At 39.5% G+C, this 24,928-nt stretch overlaps 2 protein-coding genes across 15 annotated transcripts in view; both read left to right on the top strand.

The window, feature by feature from the left end:
• Window positions 1-4,242: 4,242 nt before the first annotated feature.
• LOC140347379 (uncharacterized) lies at window positions 4,243-14,140 on the top strand. The gene is made up of 8 exons (XM_072433808.1): window positions 4,243-4,366; window positions 6,410-6,558; window positions 7,134-7,317; window positions 9,303-9,446; window positions 9,554-9,687; window positions 10,943-11,154; window positions 11,353-11,459; window positions 13,476-14,140. Exons 2-8 carry the CDS (start codon window positions 6,441-6,443, stop codon window positions 13,531-13,533), a joined length of 957 nt encoding a protein of 318 aa, XP_072289909.1. The 5' UTR covers window positions 4,243-4,366; window positions 6,410-6,440; the 3' UTR covers window positions 13,534-14,140.
• Window positions 14,141-14,320: 180 nt separating this feature from the next.
• kcnt1b (potassium sodium-activated channel subfamily T member 1b) overlaps window positions 14,321-24,928 on the top strand; it is a 53,266-nt gene continuing 42,658 nt past the window's right edge. For 9 of the 14 annotated variants that reach the window (XM_072432443.1, XM_072432432.1, XM_072432440.1 and 6 more), the window contains exons 1-3: window positions 14,322-14,563; window positions 16,503-16,551; window positions 17,079-17,246. In XM_072432443.1, coding sequence (XP_072288544.1) covers window positions 14,497-14,563; window positions 16,503-16,551; window positions 17,079-17,246 — 284 coding nt within the window. In that variant the 5' untranslated portion in view covers window positions 14,322-14,496. Of the gene's footprint in view, window positions 14,564-15,594; window positions 15,689-16,502; window positions 16,552-17,078; window positions 17,247-24,928 lie in introns of those variants that run through there. The other 5 variants (XM_072432439.1, XM_072432437.1, XM_072432442.1 and 2 more) reach the window with 3 other exon arrangements.

Below are 24,928 nucleotides of genomic sequence, written 5' to 3'. Positions count from 1 at the left end.
CCTCACAAGTGCGGAAGTCAACCACCATCTCCTTAGTCCTCCCTGTGCTGATGAGAACGTGGTTCTGCTGACATCAGTCCACAAAGTCCTGCGTTCATTCCCCTGACTTTGTGTTGTTGATGGCCGATGATGGGAGAGTTGTCAGAGATGTTTCTGCAGAACACAGCTGTCCATGTTGTGTCTGAAATCTGCCATGTAGTGGGTCAAGAGGGAGGGCACGAGGACAATCCCCTGAGGACAGTCCAGACTGCTGGTCAGGAGGTCAAACAACCAGGTCAAAGTCCACACCAACTCTCTCCAACTTGTCCCTCAAAACACTGGCTGAATATGCATTACCGCATTCATTATATCCCATTATACTGTATTAAAGTAAGGCTAAGCAATCCATATGCAACTTTTGAGAGCCCCTTAGAGCCTGGTGGGGCGCTGGGGAAGAAATATTTATTAAAGTAAAGTAAGTAAAACTCTATCTTTGTACATTAGATAGAGAAGTTGCACCCTTGTGTTACCATTGTGGGATAAGGCCAACTTTGTAGATGATATTTGCAGTTTCCAGAGAATCATACATATTTTTGAACCACGAGAAATAATTATTGTTAATTCAAATGCTAGAATATATTATAATTTAAAGGGATATCAAGCCAAAATAACAGTTTTACACTAATATTAACTGCAGAATTATTCCCCTTTTAAATAGATGAGTGGGTGGGCAGTAGCAGGTAGGAACAAGACTAATCGCACATTTGTATGATTAATCCAGTGTTGCATTATTCAAGAAGTGGTCGTGACAGGATTCATGACAATGCTTTTAAAAAACTGCTTTAATAAATGCTTGAAAATGAGCTGTTTTCCTTTGCACGCTCAGACCCTCTCACGTGTTGTTGAAGTCCACCACATAAAAACTGGACAGCTGGGTATCTCCTTCCTATGGAGTCTCCAGTATCAAATTCACGCCAACTCATTTTTTTAAGCGTCTACTGTAGCCCCTTTTTTACAGCTCCAAAAACATGTGGCATCTCTGCACCTTTGAACATGTCTTGTGGCATGTGAGGTCACAACACAGACAATGTATTCATTTCACTTCAAGCCGGTTTAAAAAGAGAAGCAAGTGGTATTTTCACAGCATGTAGTATATCTTGTAGTGTACCGCTTGGGTCAATTTCAACCCTGTTTCAACTCGCTGTAGTCCAAGTTCTTGCTAAAATGCTGTTGTGGCAGAAATGTACAGTATCATATAGTAGTAGTATGAAAATTATGTTCTGGCCTTTTTTGATTGATTGTTATTGTGATTAAAATTAGCCAGAACATGGTACTTGTTTTTGCAGAACATGGTTTCCATGCATAATAGTTGTAACAACGTGAAGCTTGAAGTGGTCCATGCCAATATCCCTTTGAGTCTTGTGGTGGTACAGGGTTCACCCACAAACACAAACATTTTATGCCATTTTAATTGTGTATATACTTTTGATTGTTTTATTCATTTCAGACATTGTTATATATAACCTAGTGGCGTGTGGTCAGGGGTAAGCAGTGATTGACCAATAAAAGCAAAAATTACCGTGTGTCACAACAATATTTAAACCCAAATATATCAAAATGAGACTGCTTTCCCCTCACTTCTGCTGCTGAAGCTTGGCTGAAGTCACAGTGTCTTTTGGTGGCCTCCACAGGCTGCTACGCAGTACTGCAGGAAGCTTGGTTCTTTTTCTCTCGTCCCTTTTCATTCTGTGGCCATGTTCAGAGGCCCGTTCATGCTCGCTCTCTAACATGAGCTTTTAGAACCAGAACAAAATAGCAGTTTGTATTAGAGGTCTGCACATGTGCTCTGAGGACAGCACAGCCTCAAACCACACGGTGTGTGAATAAAACTGTGTGGAAATCTTGGATGTTTGCAGGTTGTGCCCTAACTGACCATGTGCAGAGGAGAACCGAAGCAACAGCAGCGCCAAGTTTCAACAAACGGACTCAAAAACTATCTTTTAGAGAGCGATTGTTTGTAGCTAAGGCATGTTTCTAATTATTAGACGTTAGTTAGAAATACAGGCTGTCATTTAATAACATAGAGCACTAATTTGTGGAGTATTTGCTCTATTCAGCAGTTTCTACAAGTGCGGGAGTTTAGCTCAGTAGAATACACATTCACTCTTCATGCGAGAGACCTGGGTTCTGAAGTCACTATTCCATGTTATTTTTTTTTCCCCCTTTAGTGTGAAAATGTAATCCACTAAATATTGATAAACACCACATGTCTGCTTGCCCATCCATTCAAATTCACGTAAATTCATTCAAGTAAAATGTGCACTGAAAGACTGTTTGACATTATTGTTTGTATATGTCCAGTCATTCAACCAATCACTCTTTATGTATAGAGCCCTTTACAACACTTGAGGTGACCAAAGTGTTTTCTAACCGAATCTAATGTAAACAATGAAACCGTCTGTACAAAATTAAGTGTCTCTACATTACTGAGTGTAAAAAGCCAGTCTCAATAAATATGTTTTGAATATTTAGATACAAAGTCTGTGATGGTCCGCATATTGCTCCAGAGTCTGGGGCCAGCAACAGAGACAACTCATTAAAGTCTATATCTTCTATAAAGGTGCACTATGTAACCTCTCTGTTCTTGTCTTCACAGAGATGAGTCTGTTTCTTCTTTTAAACATTTCATCGCCAAACATTTAGTCAGTTCCAGCCGCAGCAGCAGCCGCAGCAGCACCTCACACATTCCTGCCCACATGTAGTTTAGGAGTTGACATGTGAAAGGCCAAGGATCACGTGCACGTCTCATTGTTGCACCTGTGCGAGTGACGGGATGTGTTCGAGGACAGCTGCCGGAGCCTCGGCGGGTGGCAGACAGTCTGGGGAATGTGAGCGCGAGCATACATGGCAGGAAGTAGGCGAGGAACACACATGAGTCATCCTGTTTCTATGCATATTATAGGTCACGTCGAGAGGGTCACCGTGTTTGATGGCTGTGAATCTCATCAACAGTTCGGGAGGATTTATAAGATTTCCATCAGAAACGAGTGGTGACATGTCTTGTATTAGCGCCCTTAAAAAAAGACTATGAAATGCCACATCTCCATTTATAAATGTTCAAATCCAGCGACTTATGTGAAGTATAATTGACTGCATGAAAAGCAGTGCTATTGCAGTGCAGTAATAGTTTCATATATACCCGTAATACTAATAGGTCTGTGATGAGACCCTAAATTAATTTGGACTATGTGGTAAACTCCTTCTGTAGATTCAGCTGCCCTGAGACAGATTGATTGAGACTTGGCAGCCATTCGCCACCTACAATATCTGCAACGACTATCATTCAATTATGACTGTGTATCAAAAGTTTGGACATAGTAAGTAAGTAAGTAAGTAAGTAAATACATTTTATTTATATAGCACCTTTCACAGACAGAGTCACAAAGTGCTTCACAAAACACAGAATAAAACAATAAAAACACAAAAAACTTACAGTGAGCAATACATATACAACAAATATGCAGTAAAATCAGTCCCTAAAACAAGTGCATTTAAAAGGCTTGACTAAATAAAAAGGTTTTAAGCTGACATAGAAAACGTAAGGAAAAAACAAGTAAGTTGGTAGTAAAGAACATTAACGATTAAAAAGACATTACATTACAGATTAAAAAGCAAATATTGATCATAAATTGTGACAGCTTTTTGCGATTTACTACACACTAATTTATGTGTGGGCTCAACTGTGGGTGGGATAATAGCGCTAATGCATAACCAGCATGGTGTTGTGGTGTATTCTGTGTCTCCCCCATGTACAACTGTGTCCTTCACTGTGCAGAAGGGCTGGAGCACATGTCATCGTTTGTTGGCAGTGTTATGAGGGAAGACGGCCGCAATCTCAAAATAAAATAAAAAGGGAAATCCAATTAGTCCACCGTCTGTTTCTCCGGAAAACAACTACCGTGTACTATGAATGCGCAGTAAAATGGCTTCGCTTTTGCCAAGATGATTATAAGATACTTTTTTTTAGTTTACATAATGCTCTGACGACACGTGTGCGATCAGCAAACCAGCAAAAGTGCAGTGTGGCGTTTCCTTTTTAATGATCAGGCAAGCCGTTTGTATTTAGTTTCCACATTTTATAGCAACGCCAGTAAACCTTTGACCTTCTAAATGTTCTCTTTTACTGTCAAAGCACTCAAGCTACACACCAGAGGGATGAAAACATGTTGTTCCAGTCCAAAGTAGCCATATGTAAGAAGAATGTCAAGGGAGAATTCATCGAGACTTTTGGAGCACTGAACCACTTGATTAAAAGGACAAAATAAGGACTTAATAAAGAATTGGGATCCTGCCTTAAAGTAAAGAAGACCACAACAGCAACTGCCACGTAATTATTGAAGCTGAGTCATGTTTATGATGGTTTATTTGTTCACTTGTGCTAAGTATATATGATTTAGTGGATGTATATTTTTATCCAAACTTTTCACAGCTTTAAACAAACAATATTCTTGATTATATGTTTTAAATATTCCAGATTTAAAACATATCACACATCACCCACTTCTAATTATAATTTATACTTCTGTAAGTAGGAAATGTTTTTTTTGTTTACACTGCATGACATTTTAATCTCAACTCCAGTCACAAGGAGCAGTGGGTCATGCATACTAAACAAATAATAATGATGCAAGTGATAATCTACTTCTGTGGCTTCAGCTGTCCTGGGATTGATGGAGACTTGGCAGCCTTTCGGAATCTTGAGTATATGCAACTACTATTAAATACACCACATTGATGCGGGCAAGAAGGGTGCCCAAGGACCTGACTTGTTAAGTGCTGATTTAGCGTGAAATTAACTGTCAAGCTTTCATTTAGTCGGCAACAGCTTGTGTTCTTACTTTTAAAACGACAACATTGACATCTGCCCCAAAAGACAATCTCAAGGCAACTTCTTGTCCAGTTCCTTAAAATGCACGGCCTAATTGTGTCTAACAAATTTTACTTTTAAGCGTCTAATCCTGCTTCCTGCTTAGATGAGTCACTGTCACTCTGCCCTATACAAGGTAATGCAACACTTCTCCCAATTTAACTTTGCCACTAACGGTTATGGGGTGTCAACAAGATAAATGTATATATGTGTATGGTTAAACCGTCCTCGTGTGGCAAAATTGGTCATGTATGATTTAGAAAGTATCTGACAGGTTTGGGTCACAGTAACGTTGACTGTGTGAGCGAAACAAGAGCTTTTTGACTTAAAATAAATGGAATGTATAAGATAAATGGAATGTATAATAACACTTTATAACACAATAATAACACTTTGAACTGTTTTGAGCTGAGAAATACATGTTACCTCCTGACTAAACAGTAAGTGCAACAGGGTTTATACTGAGGATTATAATCTGATATAGGGATATTGTCAACCTAATCTAAGATATGGTATGTGCTTTTTTCCACTCTATAAAACATGTTTATTGTATATTTTGTCAAACATAGACATGCACATAACTCTATTCTAGTCAGATGTAGTTCAGCCAAACCATAAACATCTAATTTGCTAAATAATCAACGTAATTTGTCTAGCCATTCAAAGTCCTAAAAAAAATCCACAATTAGACACAAAAACTATATATGAAGTGTTTTCAAATAATTCACAATGCATCCATATAATACCACACCCTTAAAACATTGGTATTTCATTCTAATTAAGGCGTACATGGAGGCAAGAAAAACCTTTGATTATGACTGATATAACTGATAACAACACAGTAACTTTTGAGTGACTTGAGGTGCATTTGAAGGACAGAAAGTGAGCTTGGCACCTGATGCCCGCAGAATGCCAGTTGTCCGGTGGACGCAGGAGCCGGGGTGTGGAGGAGGCGTCTTGGGTTTCAAAGTGCAGTGATGTAGGATGAATCACAAGGATGAAGTCCCGGAAGGGGCGGGGGGGAGGTCATCATTCCAATTTCCTGCCAAGCAGAAAGTCAGAGACGCCCATTAGATTTAGGACATACTTGAGAGAAGGTAGTGGTTTGGGTTGAGCAGAAGTGGGACAAAGTCACAGAAGTTGAAGCCTGCAAAAGAGAGAAACATGGGAGTGTACGATGAACAGGGGTAAGAGCGCTTTCTGTAAAAATGCTGCCATTGTGCTGGGCATTTTTCAAATAATTTTGTTATGAGAACATAAACAATACCTGGTTTACCATATACTAGTACATGAACAATATTTTTTTTCTGTACCCGCTAAAGCTGCATGAATATTCTTTATCGTAGAACCAACAGATCATAACCAACATATCAAAACCTGCTATCTGTAACTGTTTTTGAAGCTATCATTTTCTCTAACCTGACTTTGTAATGTTGATTAATTAGTGTTGATGAATGATAACACTTTGCTCCATCTTTTTATTTGACTCTCTTGTGTGTTTAGAGCTACGATTCGGGAGCCAGAGCATCGCCACATGAAACAAAACCTAACATCACCAAAACGCCAAAGATCCATGCCCACTCGCCCCTCTCCACGGGAACATCTCAGTAGACTTGTTCCTAAAGATGTCTTCAACGACATGATGTTTATGGGTGAGTATAAGTTTCATTGTAAACCATGTCTGATTACAGTCGTTTACAGGCAAATAAAAAACCTTGTCTCAGATATACAGTAAACTAACAAGAAGGGCTCATCACATACCAATAACAGTATTCAGATGATATAATGTCAATCAACAGAAATTAAAACATGAGGTTGAACTACAAGACAAATGAGACCTGACTATGCCATCATCAACAAAAGTGCAGAAATATCCCTTTATCGCATTATGTTACTCAATGTCTTTAACATTTTCGAATTCACTGTTTTTGCAGCATTTTAGTTTTTATTATAAAAGGTACTCAATATTAAAATGTTGCATAACTTTTAAACAACATTCATTGCATTTCTATCATTTTGCCGATTGAGGAAACATAGCAAACGTTATTGAAAATATGTTTTGGCCAAACACCAAAAAGTAGGTAGTTATCCTTATCCTTCTAGTCTAATCTAAAGGGGATTATGTTTGTACAACTAAAACAGTTATAATAATGATTCTAGTTTCCACATTGATAATATAATGCATTATAGTTATGTGACTCTGTACAAACTGGTCCCGTGTTGCCAGTGGGTGGATGGAGCCGGCAGGACCCTTCATGTCAGGTGGAGCAGTTCTGCACTGAGTACAATGAGTGGAGAGGTGCTGCTCGGATGGTGACCCGGCGTGGCACCGTGGCAGTGGGCACACTCGGGGGCCACATCTACTCTGTGGGTGGGAACGACCAGGCCCGCTGTTACACTAATGTGGAGAAGTAAGTATTTTCCCACTTTGATGCCATTTCCCTGTTTAAGAATTATATAAGAAGCCTAAATCCCCCGGGAACAATTATTATTTCAATTAGTCACATCTAGCTTTTGATGACAAGTACGGCTAAATCCATAAGAAGCAATTAGAATGTTTCATTTGAATTTGAGTTGATTTTCAGCTAATGTTAAAACTGGCATCTAATTATTTTGTGTCTGGATGCGTGCACACATCTCGTCTAATGTTTGAAATAGTCACAACTGACTGACTCAGACGAATGTGAGGTGGTCTGTGGAGAGGAGGGGGCTGTAAATATTTAATGCTAATTGCAATGAGCAGATTTGTCCTGGCTTCAAGTGAGCAGTGTGATGCCTTTGAGTGACTAGTAAGTGTTTATGTGGGAAGGAAGTGAGGAGAGTGTTCAATTAGTCCAAACATAATTAGAACACATACGTTTTAGCAAAACTTAGCTTAGCATTTTTGTCCTATTTCTGTGCTTCAGAATCAAAACCCATTCAATTTATAATCGTTTTAGTATCGATTTGTATCTGGGTTTATGACAAGGATTATTGCAATAACATCTCCTTTGCCAAGCTTTCTGACAACATAATTGCCCTGCTGAACAGTAGGGGTCAGTATAAAACAGGACTTGGACAATGTCCCAAAGCTAACTCCTTGAGAACTAACCATCCATATAAAATACCATGGCATTTAGTTCAAGTTGCCCTTTTCCACTTTTGAATGCATTTACACTGACTGTTTTGGATGTATTCATATTTTCAGATGTGTTGTGACTTTGCCTGTGCTCCAGTTTCCCATGGAGAGTTATTTGTTTTTTTTACTGACTGGCTGCCCGTTGACCCTGTGGGGAAATGCCCAGTCCATAAAAATAATCCTGAAAAGCCCTCAAGCAGCTCGCTCTTATTTTGGTCACCTGAGTGCACTGAAGCTTTCAGCACTTGTAACAGTCATGCATTGGCCATCAACCAATTGTATTCATCTCAACAAATCAATTATTTGAAAACTGTGGCAAAATACTACTAATTTAGCTTTCGAATGATCATTATCCAAGCTGTTTTTCACAAATATTATGTGAGGGAAGGGTTTTACGACAGGAGTAATCAGTGGTGGACACTTATATGGCTACAATTACAACAGAAGTGCTGCTCTCTTGTTAATACTCAAAAAAGGAATTACAATAGTCATTTTTTAAAGACATTTTAGAAGCTAATTAGATCAGTCTTTTATACAATACTTAATTAATTAAACAGTTAAAGGTAGAAATGACAATCTGCATTTCTATGATCACCACATAATTTACCTCCCACATTACAGTTCCAAATGTCCATCTTATTAATATAATGTATTTTGAAGAAGACATTAGTTCAGGTCCCATTCAGCTCTAACTATCGATCACATACAGTTAAACAGACCATTGTGTAGCGGCTGAACATGTACAAGTCTTATTTTAAGTCCTCATTGAACGTATACTTGCCCAAACTCATATTGCGTTTTCTAATGGAGGGTCCCACCAGTGCCACCTACTTTTTTTTCTTTGCACGAAATGTTCCACAATGTGTCATTTACCTGATCTATGTTGCATTTTATCCCCAATTAAATGTGTTTTCCTTGTCCAAAGTAACCTTAAAACATATTCATTCTAACTGTGACCAGAAGTCGCCTCTCCACAGATCTGACCTATAACTTGGCCTGGTGGTGTGGAGATAGACACGTTTAATGCCATACTGCAGAACCTACCATGCAAAGCAGTAATATCTCTGTGGAGGCAAACAGGTGGTAAACTGTAAATAAAGCACCTTTAATGTTTTATGAGGAAAGAGCTATATTTCAGGATCCAATGAGCCGAATCCAGACGTATATGTTCTATAGTAGCTCGTCTCCAGTCCACGTGAAGTAGAGGCTTTTTTGGCTCTTGGTGTTACCTCATATCGTCACTCTGACACCCCCGCCATTGGGCTTGATTCCCGGCAGGTACAACCCAGACGCAGACAGCTGGAGCCCAGATGTAGCACCCTTGAGCAGCCCCCGCAGTGGAGTGTGTCTGGTGGAGATGGACGGGTACCTGTACGCTATTGGAGGACACGACGGCATCACGGCTCTAAATACAGTGGAAAGGTGCGGCGTAGACACTATCAGACCGAGCATTGCGCATACTGCAATGTACTGTAAGGGAGAATGACTAAATGGCATCCTGTTGATAGAGCATTCGTTTAATTGTTTAGGTATGATCCAAAAATGAACTCATGGAGCAAGCAAGCAGCAATGTCAACGCGACGTGCCAGAGCAGTGGCCGCGGTGCTGAGTGGGAAACTGTATGTGATGGGAGGAAATGATGGAGACATAGCACTTAACTCAGGTATCTGCCAAGAATGTGTTTTAGAGGGACACTTTCTAAAATCCAACTGTCTCTGAAAATAAAACGTTGGTCGGTTAGAATAACAGTATATCTATATGTCTTTTACCTAAATGTATGTTCTAACCTCATTGCCCTCTTAATGAATGGGAATAGAAGAGGACAGCTCACCACAAACAACTGTCAGCAGTACATGATAAATGACTTTTCTCCATGATTTGAAATATGAAAACATGATTAATATAAATATAATATAAAGAATACCTTCAAATATAATATGAAAAATAATAAATACATAAAAAAATAATACAATATAATATAAAAAAAATGCATATATAGTACAATACATTTCTGCTACTACTAAAGCTACAACTCAACTTAAGCCACCCGCTTTTCGCTGCTGGGAAGCTATTGTTTTGCCAAGAATGTCCATTATTTATCTTTTTATTTTGAAAAAAATATCTATAAAAGTTGCTAAACCATATCAAGTGTACTGTCTGTGATTATAATCTACATAGCAACAGCGTGGAAACAGTTGTTGAGGATCACTGGGCGGGGTCTAGAGGAGTGTTTCTGTTGAAGTATGAATGCCAGAGCCAAAAGATTTAAGATTTTATTTATTTAAAACTAAGTTTGTTCTTGTTCTTACAGCCCTAGGTAAACAAGCAAACTTCTTGTATGTTTCATTTGCCTTTACACTGAGCGGAGTCATGTCGCTACAGATTTGAGCTGTAACTTGGCCTGGTGGTGTCACCTACTTGTCTCCATGTAGTTTAATGTTTAAAGTTTGATGCTATAAATTAAAAGTAGTAACATCTACCTATGGACAAGCAGGTGGAGCACCATCCACAAGAAAAGTGACATAGTGCACCTTTATCTAAACCGGTCCTAAATATCCTCCACAATGCTTGAATCTTCTGTCTGTAAAATGTTAGATTTATGGGACAAGTGTGTACATGCACAGACCTTGGCAAAAAATAAACTGGAGTAATGTTATGGCCACACGAGTTACTGACTATTTCAGTCTGACTATGAGAAATGCATGCCAGTGAGATTCCCACAACCTTATTTGGTCCTGTTTCAGATGTGAAACATATTGGCCCATGTTTTTTGACAATCTGCTACTTTTTGTGATTTTGATTTACACCACTGCACCCACTCGCTTACATAATAGTTTACTCATTCATATAGGCTGCGGCTATATATTGCCAGATGCATACAAGCCTAACTGACACCCATGCCCTTTAAATATTCTCAGTGGAGTGCTACAACCCGGCGGACGGTACCTGGTCGATCTGCGCCCACATGCTGAGTCCCAGGGAGGGGGCCGGCTGTGCTGTGTATCTGGGACACATTTACGTGGCAGGGGGCAAAGACGAGCTCCACCTGAACCTCTGCTCGGTGGAAAGGCTTGACCCGGAGACATCCAGGTGGACTCCTGTCAAACGGATGAGGAGCAAGAGGAGCAATGTAAGACAAGAATAAAATGGCTGCACAGACAAGGATTGACATGAACACAAACCAACAAGTCTGGGTAGATTTGTCAAATGTTTTTATATGCTCTTCCTCCACACTGTGACTTCATGTCTGGCCCTGGCTGCCTACTCTCTTGTGGCATAGTAATACTGCTAAAAATATAAACTTTTCTTTCCCCTGTGTGTCTCTCAGGTGTCCCTTGTGGTGTTCAATGGAGCGCTGCTGGCTGTTGGAGGCTCGGATGACGTCACTGACCTGAAGACGATAGAAATATACTGCCATGAATCGAATACATGGAGGTAAAAGTCCATTTACTTTATATACTGCTTCTGGTTCATTGGTGCGTCAGTCATGGAGTCAGTTTTCAATTGTTCAGACTGAAAAAACAAACAAGCATCATTATTAAATTCTTCTTTCATGATTGGATATTCAAGGCAAGTTGCGATAAAATGTGTGATTTATGTTTTACAATGAAGTGGACATTTTAATTAAACATGTCCAGGTCAGGAGCATTAACATTTGAGACGGATAAAGGAAATGTAGGAAAGTCAGGAAAAGTCATCAGGAAAGTAGAATCACATGCATTTCAGAACATGTTTAAAGAGGTCTAAAATATAGGGTAGTTTTGGGCAATATTGACAAAGAATATAAATATATAAATCAATATACTTTTCATTATCTTGATGTCAATATTCGGGTGATATTTCTACATTGCATTAGGAATATGATAAATGTGGCTGCACAAATAAAACTACTATAAAATTAACCTAATACCACATACATTTTGCTTCGAGACAATCATTATCTCCTTTGTGACCCGTTCGAGCACAGCGTGAACAAAAATACCTGTTTCATTTGGCCTTTACGCTTTGTAACTTGTCACTTAAGCAAATGTTTTAAATGTTTAATACCTCATGTGTTTTTATTTAACTAACATATACAGCCAGACCTAGAAAAGCATTCAACCCGTAAGTACTGCATAGTTCATTAAGGATGCACAGTCCTTTGAGAGCTCTGAGCTACACACATCTGCTCCAGCGCCTCCCCTGCTGTTAAATGAATGATTTTTGTCTCAGTTCAACACAGGCCTTGTGTAGAGAGCAATACAGAGAATGTTTACCTGGTTTATTTTAATTTGTTTGTGATAACAACTGAACCAAGATTGCAGAGGAATCACAAAAGGCTGCAACGTTATGTCTCGTTTTTATCGACTTTTACAAAAAAAAGTTCTGAATATCTTGCACTAGTTTAGCAGTTTGTTTTCTCTCAAATGTTACGAGTTTAAAATGTGAACTCTGAACAATCCTTTTCAAACATAAATCATGCTGAAAAAAAGAAAGATTTTTCAACTGTCCAAATAGAGCGTGAGTGTATTTTGGAGCTTGGACAATTTCCTTGTAATCTACAATCTCAAGAGATCAATCATTCTCAGTGTCTGCAGTTTGAAGATTGAATTGTTATGGAAATATTTTTTGAAGTATTACATGAGGGATTACAACCTCTAGTCTCAAGCCAAGAGTTGTGTCCAGAAGGGCCACAATCAATATCAAAATTATCTAAAAGTTAGATAAAAAGGAAAATATTTGTGTTTACCAAGTTTTAGTTTTAGTTTTATTCAAATGTAATTTAGAGCGACAACTGTTTTTCAACTTGTTTTTGTGTTTAAGTGGTATAGATAAAGAATTCTCCATTTAATCCAGGGTCATTCATTTGAATTCGCACGATACATGAACATTTCACACGTGATTTTGATACTAAAGAAAAAGTTATAGCTATTCAAAACTGATATTGATACAATGATAGACAAATAAAGTACTATATTTTGAACGAACCAATCAAATCTTACATGTTGTATTTTTCTATCTGCCCTCTACAATAATAAATAATCAGTGTTAATGTATGATAATAAGCTCTTGCATTTTATACTTCTGAAAAAGATCAAGCAATCACAATTATGCAAAATCCTGACATCTTATGCTTAAAATGACTGCCAGCTTTAACCTGCCCTGTCTGTGGGTCTGAATCAACGACAGACTGCAGCCAGAGCCTTTCATCTGCAGTAATTGCCTTCTCATTAAAGTGAAAAGTGACATTACATTAATTAATGCCAGAAATCTCCACAGACAGTCCAAAGGAAATGGGCTTGAGAATGTGATACTTTCTAAATGAAGAGTGTCTTTAGCTGGTGGCCACATAAACGCAACCACTTGATGATTCATACTCTCAGCTCATGTATTGCTCCCATATCCTGCAAATGTATGGCTCTGAGCGGCCTTTCTGTCTGACATTTTCTTTTCCTTTTTGTCTGTTTTTAGACACTTTGGGAGCATGAAGAGAACGCACCCAGGAGGCAGAGTGGCAGTGCTGTGCTGAGTGTCCACTACAGTCATAATATATGGAGAGGACACAAGAGTTAGAGATAGGCTAATGGATGCACGGCTCGCTCGATGCATTGTGCGATGGTTCAGACACAGCAACAAAATGGCTGAATAATGCAAGAGTTCACTGGGAAATGAGACACATCTAAGCATTAGTCAACGCTGGAGTGGCTCTGCAAAATGGCAGCATTCAATTAAAGCACAACACAAGCTTAGCAATAACATTATGGATGTTCCCTTTGTCTGATGTATTGTATTATGCAGTGTTACTTTGACTTTGTATTGTCTGTTGTTGACAATGTAACTGTCCTTGGACTAGAGACACACGCTAGATGTAGATGAAACCAGATGCCTGCTCTGCACACAACTGTGAATTGTAAATATTCATATTTTGACAAATCCTGTATAAATGCAGGGCTGACAATGAATCAAAAGAAATATGTAGGTGTATTGCTGAATGGATAGAACAAGATGGTAATGATAAGTTTATATATAGGCACAGCATGCATTGAGTTTTGGGGAATAAAAGAGCCAATGGTTGGAAATGCAGAGGTGTTCTTGTATCTGCAAAGCAAGAGAGATTCAATAAAGTGGAAATGTTCTCCTCTTAACCTGTTCTTTCTCTGTCGCGTCACACCACGGTGTTTTTGTGCAGTTACTACTTGCTGCTGAGATTCAGAGGAGACAAACAGTCAAGTCGGGCAGTAAAAATAACACAATCAGTTGCAGGATCATGTAGTGCAGAGGAAGTCTGTGGGAATGGAGACTGTGAGGCTCCGGAGGATGAGTGAGACGACTGCGAGCATGGGAAACCATATAAGTGTTTGTGTGGGCTTTAAAGTGATGACGCTCAGCTCGTTCCCCCGAGGAGTAATGGGCTGAAACATGGAGAGACTGAGCACCATCAGGCTGCACAGAGCGACACAGGTTCAGTGGAGACAGGACCACTCTGAGCACCATGAACATTTACTTTAATCGAAGAGGGACATTTGCCAGGCAAATCGCAGAGGAAAGACCTTCCACAGGTAAATGACTCCACTTCACTAAGTCATTGTGCTTTATTAATAATTGCGGCTTTGCATGATCGATAATGGTCAGACTGTATTATGAGAGCCAATATCTCACTCAAGAAATGTGTACAGAACATAATTACATGGCTATAAATAATATTTCACATGTTGCCTCAATACATTTATAAAAGGAATATTTACTACGCTATAAAAAAAAATAAGTCAAGTCATCCTTACAATATTTCTGTGTTATTTAAGGGGAAAATGCATAATAACTGTTCCAAACGGCGATTACTGTAAATCACACGCTTATTTTCTCTTGAAGACACCACATTTCATATTAATAGTGCTATATGTAAACCTTAATCCATCACAAAAGTGCATTAAACCTGAAAGCTCTGGATTGGACTGAAGGATAATTTGACTAAAAGCACTTCCGAGACAAGTTTTGCCGTGCCCAGCATCCGCGGCTGGATGTTACAAGGTTGTCCGGTAGATGGCGGAGTCCGGGCAGAGCGGCTCGTCCGTGCAGAGGAGAGGATGCTGATGCTGGAGGAAAAACATGGGCTTCACAGAAACATAGGACGATACATCGCGTTCTCATTGCACGCGTGACGAGAGGACAGCGGACCTACTCACGGCGCGACGGGGAGCGCGGAGGACGTTGGCGTGAGGACGTTTCTGAGCGACATCTGGACACGCAGACCGTAACAACACCGCGCGCAAAATGCCTGAAGTTCAGCCCCTGCGCTGACGCTGAAGTTGCCATGTGGACTCTTGTACACTGACATCAAAGGTGACGATCAGTGTCTTATTACTTTAAGAAGCTCTGGATCTGGAGACGTGTCAACCAATCATCGGAGTGGGACTGTATTCCTCCTGAAACCGAAACATCTGGTTTAACTCTTAACCGTTGACGTCCGCGTCGTCAACGGTTGTGCAATGATCGGATTTGCCTGAATTGCTGAGCCAAGTCAGATGGACCAATTGCCTGCTGCTTTTAGAAGTGGCAGTGGAATGACATCTTCACTCTCAATGGCCGTGGGACGCTCTGTTAGAAAACACCCTCTGTCCTGTGAGGACACTGTCCTGAGTAAACCTTTATTTCTGAGGACAGAGCACTAGCAGGAACACTGTCAGGTAACACGTTTTCACTAGTCAATGTCAATGTCAATGTTTATGCATTTTATGTGCTTCGACCAATTAATATCATACACATATAAGGCAGTTTCTGTGTTATTTAATGACAATAAACTTAGGACACGTTTAGTTTGTGGGGGATGTAGTGCATGCTCTTATTGTAGCACGTGTCTTTGCTCATCTTCATTTTCAAACTTCTTGGAGCACTTCTTATTTCTTCTCTTCACGGAAACCCCTCTGTCCTTGTGCTTTGAATCCATTATGTGCTTTCAAAGACTGAGCTCTAGTTGTGTCGGGAACATGGATAATCTAAGTAATGTGGGGCTGCTTGATGGCTGAGTGGTTAAAACGGCAGCACGTATGCTACACTCTGTGCCGCCAGCTGCAGCGTTGTGAGTTCCAATCCCAACTCTGACAATTTGCTGCATGTCCTCCCTGGCTCTCATCCCCATTGCACACTAATACTACACACTAATGTTGACCAGAAAGAGCTATTACTAAGCACTCCAGCACACACAACCACACAAATCGGATGCTCTTTGTGACCACAAGTTTTCTCTCTTGTGGAGCTTTTTGCATAACTGAAGTGCAATGACTGTAAATGAAGCAAAAGGTCCTCATGTAGGATTCAAAAATAGCTTCACTTGTATAAAACTTGAAATATATCTGAGTTTATATTGTGTCATTTATGTGAATATTAACAGAATGTGGCTGAAAGAAAAAACAAATGGCTAAATCTAGTGACATAACAATAATAATATAATTGATTTAACAATATCTTGCCCTTTTTGTCATCCTACATGACCCCCACAAGAGGCAGTTATGAGTCCCCCACGACGGCCATCGAGTTCCCATGGTGACAGGTAATTTTGTGAAGCACTTCATTCACCTACATGTAGCACAGGTCTTGTTCATAACCCCACAGCCACATGGGACCAAGACACACAAGGGCTGGTCAGCTCAGAAGGGACAAAGTGATGACTGACCTTAACCAAAGCCTTTTCCTAACCTGAGAACACATTTCCAAAACTTCCACACTTGGACTGACCATATACAAGGCAAACCGTCCCTCTGGAGCATGTTATCTAGTTCTAAACAACACGCAGAGAATCTCATATGAGCACACCAAAGTAATGGACATTAATATCAGATTGCCCATTTCCATACATCAAAACTCAAACTCTCAAACATATACATTGTTAAATCAGAACTCCACACATGAGTATTTTTTACATCAAAACATATGCAGTATAAAAACTTTTGGCATTGCATTGTTGTTTAAATTGATGTATCCCAGCTCAAGTGCTCCTTCATATTGTATATTTCAACTCATTCATTTTGCCACTCACAGAGAATAACACACAGTAAAGTGTCTGACTGTGCTCCGCAGGATGTCTTCTGAGAGCCTGCAGAGAAACAACAGCAGCAACTCTGGTGTAATCCTGGACATCTCTGCTCTCAAGATGGCTGACGTGGACTCTGAGGTTCCTCCTCTTCCACCGCGGTACCGCTTCAGGGACCTGCTGCTGGGAGATCAGTCCTTTCAGAATGATGACAGGTAGCGTTATGTAATGGGCTCATTTTCCCTCTCAGTTTTGTGTGTCTTTCTATGCATAACTCATCTTTATGTTGAGCCATGAAGGGTTTTTTTTCTGGGGGCAAATTGTGTTATCTAAGTTTTTAATAACAGAAGCTGTTATGATACAATTACATCAGTTCATTTGCATGGACGCAGTATGTGTACTACAAATATGGCAGTTGTTGTTTTGTGGTTATATCATTCGGTATCAGGAATAAAGAACTTTGTGTAACTCATTTAGAACTGTTCCTTTCACCTCTGCAAATGTATGTTGTTTTGTCCCGGGCTGAAATTAACCTCTGCCCTCAAATGGCTCAGTTCTCCAAAGACTTCCATTATTGCTTTGGTTGGAGGCTCACATATGCTGTTTATTACCCATGGGTGTAGAATTAGTGGCGCCTCAGTGTGTGTTGCATGCAGGGGAGCTCTCCGTGGTACTGGAGAGTCGTCGCACAAACGTAACAGTCTAAATATTGGCTTTTCTGAAACAAATGGAGAATGTCACTGTGGTTTGCCCCATGCCTTCAAACTCACTTCGGTTATTTTACTGTGTTCATTTTCTTGGGGCTTGTTTTCCAATGCTATTTGTAGCGCTAAAAGCGTGTCACAGTAGCGAAGCAGGGCACGTAATTTGAATTTATATATATATATATATATATATATATATATATATATATATATATATATATATATATATATATATATATATATATATATACGTGGCTTTCATCGTGGGAATAAAAATCTAAACATGTATCTCTATGCATTAGCAATGTTATCTCTTCCCAGTCAACCCCATGTTATCTTTGCCACCCAGTCTTTGGTCGCTAACAGCTGCCCCAGGTCGATAACCTTTTATGGATAGCCTTTTGTGTCTTGACCGCTGTCTCTTTCCCTTGTGCTGCCTCCGATAAATCAGAATGCTTTGTTTGATTGCACAGCCTTTGTCTGCAAATTGTGTTGGGTGTAAAATTGTCCCCACCCTCTGTACCTTCAATGAGTTTCTCTGTAGAGCACGTTATGGTTGTGCTAATATTTACACAGGATACACAAAACGCAAAATAAGCAAAGGTTAGGGTTCTACTGTAAGCTGATGTGTGTGTTTTTGTGTGTCATTGCATGTTTCATTTACCCGGTCCCTTGTGAAACATGTTGTGGATAAATATTCAATTACAAACGCTAATGAGGGCTTGTTGCTTGACTACAAATCTAAGTATCTCTCCATTGAAAACAACAGTGCAGGGCGTCATTACATGGGCGCATTTGTTTTGTCTCAAAGCTATGAAAGTACATGCATTAGCAACTGTTGATGTCAAAATGTAAAACAGTCCACAATATGAACAATTTGGATTGTTGTAGAGAAGGCACACAAGCAGTGGTCCAAAAAAATAAAGATACTCAGATACAATACTTAAACTACATTTGAAACTACATTCTCAGTTGCTTTGGTATATCAGTGCTGAAAACATACTTAGGGAAGAGAGTTGGACTTTCTCTGAATACAATTGTCTTGATCTAGTGGACCAAATGGTTGTTCTGAAATCTACAATTGTGATTTAAATACGGAGATAGTAAAAAAGACTGCAGCTCACAGAATAGTAACATTACAGTGTTTCATCATTGTGATATTTAAATCGAATGTGCTGAGCCTTGACAACTTCATAATCTTGACAATCTTAGCAGATATTATGTTTTTTACATGTCACTGCACAATTATCTCTGTGTGACGCTGATTGTTGCTTGAGATGTAGCTTTTTCAAGTGGAAAGCTTCAAAACAAATTAACCCCAGAGGGACAGCCCCCTGCAACCTCTTTGGTCTTATAGCTTTTTGCATCTGCTTCCTCGCGTCTGTCGTATTGGCAGGAGGTCATCGCCTTTGGGCAGCAATATCTGCAAATGCACATCAGAGAGTGACTACACTTTACACGTGGTAATAGTGCTGTAGTTGACTGAGGAAATTCTTGGTTTCCGCTATGAGACTATGAGCGCATCATTCACTAAAAAGGCTTTGTGTGGAGCTGGTAAGTATCTGCACTTACAACATCACAAGCTCAGAGGATGCGAAAAAACACAGCAATTTGAACTGACATTGTAGTAAACTAGGCAGTCACATAGCAAAAAGAGTAGAATAAACTACTTATTATTCCCAAATCCATATAATCCCAGTTTAATTAGTTGACTAAGACAGCATTGACTGACGGAGCGACCTACAGCTCTACATAATATATGATCAAACCACACAAAATCTAACAACACTAAAACATTTATTGTAGTTTGGTCCCTCATCTGCCTGAAGAGTGGGTCCAGTTCGCCTCAGTCGGTCCCTCATCTGCCTGAAGAGTGGCTCCAGCTCGACTCAGACGGTCCCTCATCTGCCTGAAGAGTGGGTCCAGCTCGACTCCGACGGTCCCTCATCTGCCTGAAGAGTGGGTCCAGCTCGACTCCGACGGTCCCTCATCTGCCTGAAGAGTGGCTCCAGCTCGACTCAGACGGTCCCTCATCTGCCTGAAGAGTGGGTCCAGCTCGACTCAGTCGGTCCCTCATCTGCCTGAAGAGTGGCTCCAGCTCGACTCAGACGGTCCCTCATCTGCCTGAAGAGTGGGTCCAGCTCGACTCAGTCGGTCCCTCATCTGCCTGAAGAGTGGGTCCAGCTCGACTCAGACGGTCCCTCATCTGCCTGAAGAGTGGGTCCAGCTCGACTCAGTCGGTCCCTCATCTGCCTGAAGAGTGGCTCCAGCTCGACTCAGACGGTCCCTCATCTGCCTGAAGAGTGGGTCCAGCTCGACTCAGTCGGTCCCTCATCTGCCTGAAGAGTGGGTCCAGTTCGCCTCAGACGGTCCCTCATCTGCCTGAAGAGTGGGTCCAGCTCCAGTCTCCTCGTGTCCGTCTGTCCGTCTGTGAGAGTCGGATCTCTCCTTCACTGGAACTCCTCCAGGTTTCTACGCTTTTTTCCCAAAGAGGTTTTTTTGTAGTTTTTCCTGGCCTAGAAGGAGAGTCTAAGGACAGAGGACCCTGGGACATCGTCCCTCGCCACCACAGACATTGTCTGACTTGTGATTTTGGGCCTTACAAAAATAAAATGATTTGATTTGATTTGTAGTTGGAGTGGGCAATATGCCAAAAAATAATTTAAAAAATCACACTACGGTACTATTTTCTTTGACCCTACATCACGACTCTGTTTCATGTCCTGCCTTTAAGTGCTAACTCAAGTCGTCCTCTGTGATTTGTTAGACTGACAGGTTACTCACTTATAGCTTGGCGGAGGCAGACTAATAGGGGGAGTGGGTGGGGAAAAGTGGGTTTGAGCACACAGAACTACATGAGGAAACATGATTATTGTTCACATATTGGGCAGGTTTATGTTGTAGCACAATAACAGCACTGAGAGTGGGCAATATTGACAAAAAAGAAGTATCCCGATAATGATGTTCAGACGATATGATGTCAATCCAACAGGAATGTGTCTTTAAACGTGTTAGTTTAGGTTTAGTTATCAGACAAATGTGAAATGACTGTGAAAAGATTCCCTAAACTGCAGAAATGTCACCTTTATTCAAGTTTACATCATTACATTTGTTTTTCTTGTATATTTTACTGCAAACGTTATACTAAATATTTAAATTTTGCATATCTTCAAAACAACATTCACAATATTATATAAATGTTGATATATTCTAAACACTCTGGATAGTGTAGCATGTATTTTTTATAGCATTTAGCTCCAGACACAAACAGAACAGACAGCCTGACTAATTGCCCAACAGCCTTGTATTAAAGGAAGCAAATACCCTGGAATAAGTAATTGGTTCTTCCTGTTTGTATTGATTTTTTTTGATTGCTTATCTCTCATTGCACACATCTCCTTATAGCGTTTCGATTTAGAAAGAAGAAAAATATGTAGTTCTGACCTTCAAATCTTTCTGTGTTAGGATAATAGCCACTGTTGTTGTTTTTTCAGTGTGCATCAGTTTGCACTTCTGAATGGTGCAGAAACGTTGGACTTTATTTTCTTGTGTGTTTGATTTTCCATCAATTAATTAGACCACAAACATAACCTCATGCTGATTTGTACGACCTCATGCCGATTTGTACGAGATAGGTTTCCATTTCCTGCAATATAGTGTTATTCACACTATATTTCCCGAGCAGGCTCCCGTCTTCTCAGGTCCGAGTGAGACCACCACAATCAATAGTATTGTTTCTGCTTTTGAACCGTTCAATGAAATCATTCCACTGTATTTCATTCCACTGAACTTCAGACTCAGCACATTGTCCCTGAGGCGGTGCTGTTGTCCATAAACTGAAAAGACTTTAGTCCCAGTATTGATTTTGATACCACAATGATAATAAAAATGATAACTTTTTATTTATATCGTAGAATGTAATTTTCACAAAACTGTTCTGTTCTAATATAGAGCATTGCAAAACTATCCAGGAATGGTCCAACTTTGTACATGCATGTATTTTTTCCAGTATCAATACTTGCTCAAAGGAGTATCTAGTTTCAGTATCCTTTTTATCTGGGTATACTGTAGTTTCATCCCCCCAACTTATTCTGGTGTCCTTTGTTAATATTCTAGGTAACCATGACCGAATCCTCAGTAGTAGCTTACAATTGTCTGTGGTGGGTGATTCTTTCCTACGCCTATACCTCTGAGTTGTGTGTGCGTGTGGTGGGCAGATGATCTGGGGGGTGCGTTTGGAGTGTGGGGTCTCCTCTTCCCCCTGAAGTTCTCATTATCTCCAGAGCTGAGTGTCAGAGCTGTTATCACTGCTTGGCTGTGTGTGGGCTGAAGAGGAGCCATCGCACTCGAGTCATGGTCCTGACAAGCACTTGTTCTGCCTGGGTCTGTGTGTGTGTGTGAAGATCGTCTGCACAGGTGCTGCTGTCCATCACTGTGTGTCGGAGAACCTCGTGATTATACTTAGTTTGAGTGTGTGTGCAAGTTTATTTCCGAGCCTGTCAGGCAGCAGCACGGAGTCAAAGTGTGAAAGAGAAACACTTGTGCAAATGCCGTTTCTCCACAATGACAAGGTTGAAAACTGAAAATTGCTTCAATTAATTTGTGCGGCTGCTGTTTGAATCTGGGGTTTTTGCTCCAATGTAAGCGGAAGTGGAATGTCGATCAAATGTTTCAGATGGATTGGTCACTGTTTCAGCAGTTCATCACTTTACAGTGATTCAAAGGCTGGCGTTTAGAAGCAGCACAGTTCTGACGCACGTTCTGCAACAGCTAATGGTGATGGCGATTATTCCTTAACCCTGGACAAATCCACTGGTCATAGATGGATCCATTTTGCATAGATTGATTTACATTGTTGCATAATGTATTTATCTTGTAGAAATAAATTGACTTTGCTTCAAGAGTTAGTTATTTGGTCTTGTTTGCTGTGGTGCATTTGTATTCATTAGGTCAATGTTTATATGCGCTCCACTTGAGAAAAGAGCCTTAGAAAAGAATGTAGGACTGTGCAATTACTTGAATTTTGTAATCGTCAACGAGTCTTTTTAATCCAGACGTCTGTAAGTAAAGCTGTGGCTTGCTGCAGAGATCTTTGGAGGAAGAAATGTGACATTATTTTTGAGCCAACTGGTAAAAGTTTGTTTCTCATAAAAAAAAATCAAATAGTGATTATCAATACAATGAAAATGTCTCCCATATAGTTTAAAATGGAGGTGGAGATAGCTCAGAATTAGGCTTATTAAAAGTACTGAAATTCATATAATAATCGATACCAAAACAAGTAAAGTCACATAAACAGAATATAACTGTTCAGAATGACCTTGATCTTCATCAGAACTAGTATTTAGACCACATGGCAACATAAAGCAAGTACTATTTATGTTTGAGTATCATGCCTATTCCTTAATATCAAAATCATGTTTTAGATGTTAGTATTGTGACACTTGTGCGGTCACATTCTGGATTACCTACACTGTCAAATGGAGCTGCTGTTGTTTAGCTGTCAGATTGCAGATTTGTTGACCTGGTTTATTGTTTAAATCTCTCTAATTACTTGGCCTGTCCACATGAAACAAAAACTGGCACAGAGTTCAACATCTTCCCTGTTCAGCACAAATAAACAAAGGTTAATTATTATTTTCCCAATAGCTTCAGAAAGTGGTGCTTTTATTCAACCCCAAAGATGTGATGTTGCTGTTCAAAGGAGTTCAAGCCATAAGGTTAATAATGTTCATCGTTTGTGAAATTTCTGTTTTAGAGATTTCTGTCAAAAACAGTAAATCTCCCACATAATTAAATCCATGAGTTTCAGAGTGATGACAATTGGGACTCTAGCAATAGCAATTTACTATTCACATCAAAACTATTATGTTTTAAAAGACCTTCAAAACTGCAACTGAAACTCATGAATATGCCCCTGTTCTGAAATTATGACCATCAAATCAAAGTCACAGCTGAGATTTAACGCTCACATCTTTCTGAGTGAGACAGAAATGGGACAGACTTTGACACTGATTTGTAAAATAGTGGCTTCCAAAAAGATGCCCCAATTAGGTTGAAAAAGCTCATTAGAATTATTCCAAATGCGGTTATGTGAATGAGCTATTTTTAATGTGAATCCCACATTATTTGAATGCTTGATATTGCTGCATTTTTTGTATTAATTCTTCAAACATTTCACATTTGTCTGATGATTAAACCTCAGATAATACATTTAAAGACATGTTTCAACAAATTGGTTTTGGACTGACATAATATTGTTTGAATTCCTTGTATTCCTTTTTGGGTCACTCCACACTAAAGCGTATACTGGCCATTGTCTTAAAAAGTTCTCCGTAAATATTATGTCGGCATAATATTTTCTGATAGCTTGATACTTTTTGTTAAAGACTTATAGAAATTGAGTTTTATGAGTTTTCTCAAGTTATTTAATGACAAAATCAAGTCAATGAAACTGATTTCTTGGTTCTTTTTGTGTCCTTCCAACATCCAAATGTTCAATTGTAATGTGTATATTGATGGCACTTGTTGGTATTTTTATGATGCCTAGAGATGGTTCTTTCTCATAGGTCATCTAGATCTCTCTCTCCACCTCTAAGTATACTATAATATAATCCTTGTGTGATTTTTATTTTTTTTGACAGTCTAAAGTTTAAAACCTCCCTGATGCTTATTCCTGTTGCCCCTTGTGTTGCTGGTGGATAATGGTAAAAGCTAGGTACTCTATGATTAAAAATGCCTGCACAATCAATCACAACTGAACCTGCAGCGCTGTAAGACACACAAAGGTTTTAATCATAGAATTCAGCCGCCAAAAGTGTCGAGCTCCTTTTGCTTTCTTGTTGGATAAACTGTGAAACTCATAACACAAAATGGAAACGGGAAAAAATGTATGTAGCTTAAAATGTTTGTTTAACATCAAATCAATTACAGTTATCAACAGAAAAATATGTATATCTGAACTTGTTTACATCATATCTGAGAATATGGGAAATGTTTATGAAAAAATAAGACTTTGCTTATGTCTCGCATTCAAATTACTGAAAAAAAATCTGTATCCTTTATATATAATATGAATTGTAGTTTTTGATATAGTTCATGCTTTGGATTAGAAAGGTCGGTGCTTCAGTGGGCCGTGGGAGGAGTAAGTATGCTGAGGTACTCTTCAGATCACAAACGACATTTCTAGAGAC

Source organism: Eucyclogobius newberryi, unplaced genomic scaffold (assembly GCF_026437365.1).
Source record: "Eucyclogobius newberryi isolate DKJ021-1_F unplaced genomic scaffold, fEucNew1.0.hap1 SCAF_6, whole genome shotgun sequence".
NCBI lineage: Eukaryota > Metazoa > Chordata > Actinopteri > Gobiiformes > Gobiidae > Eucyclogobius > Eucyclogobius newberryi.
The sequence above is the reverse complement of the archived record's forward strand: the minus strand, read 5'-3'. Positions and strand labels throughout refer to the sequence as shown.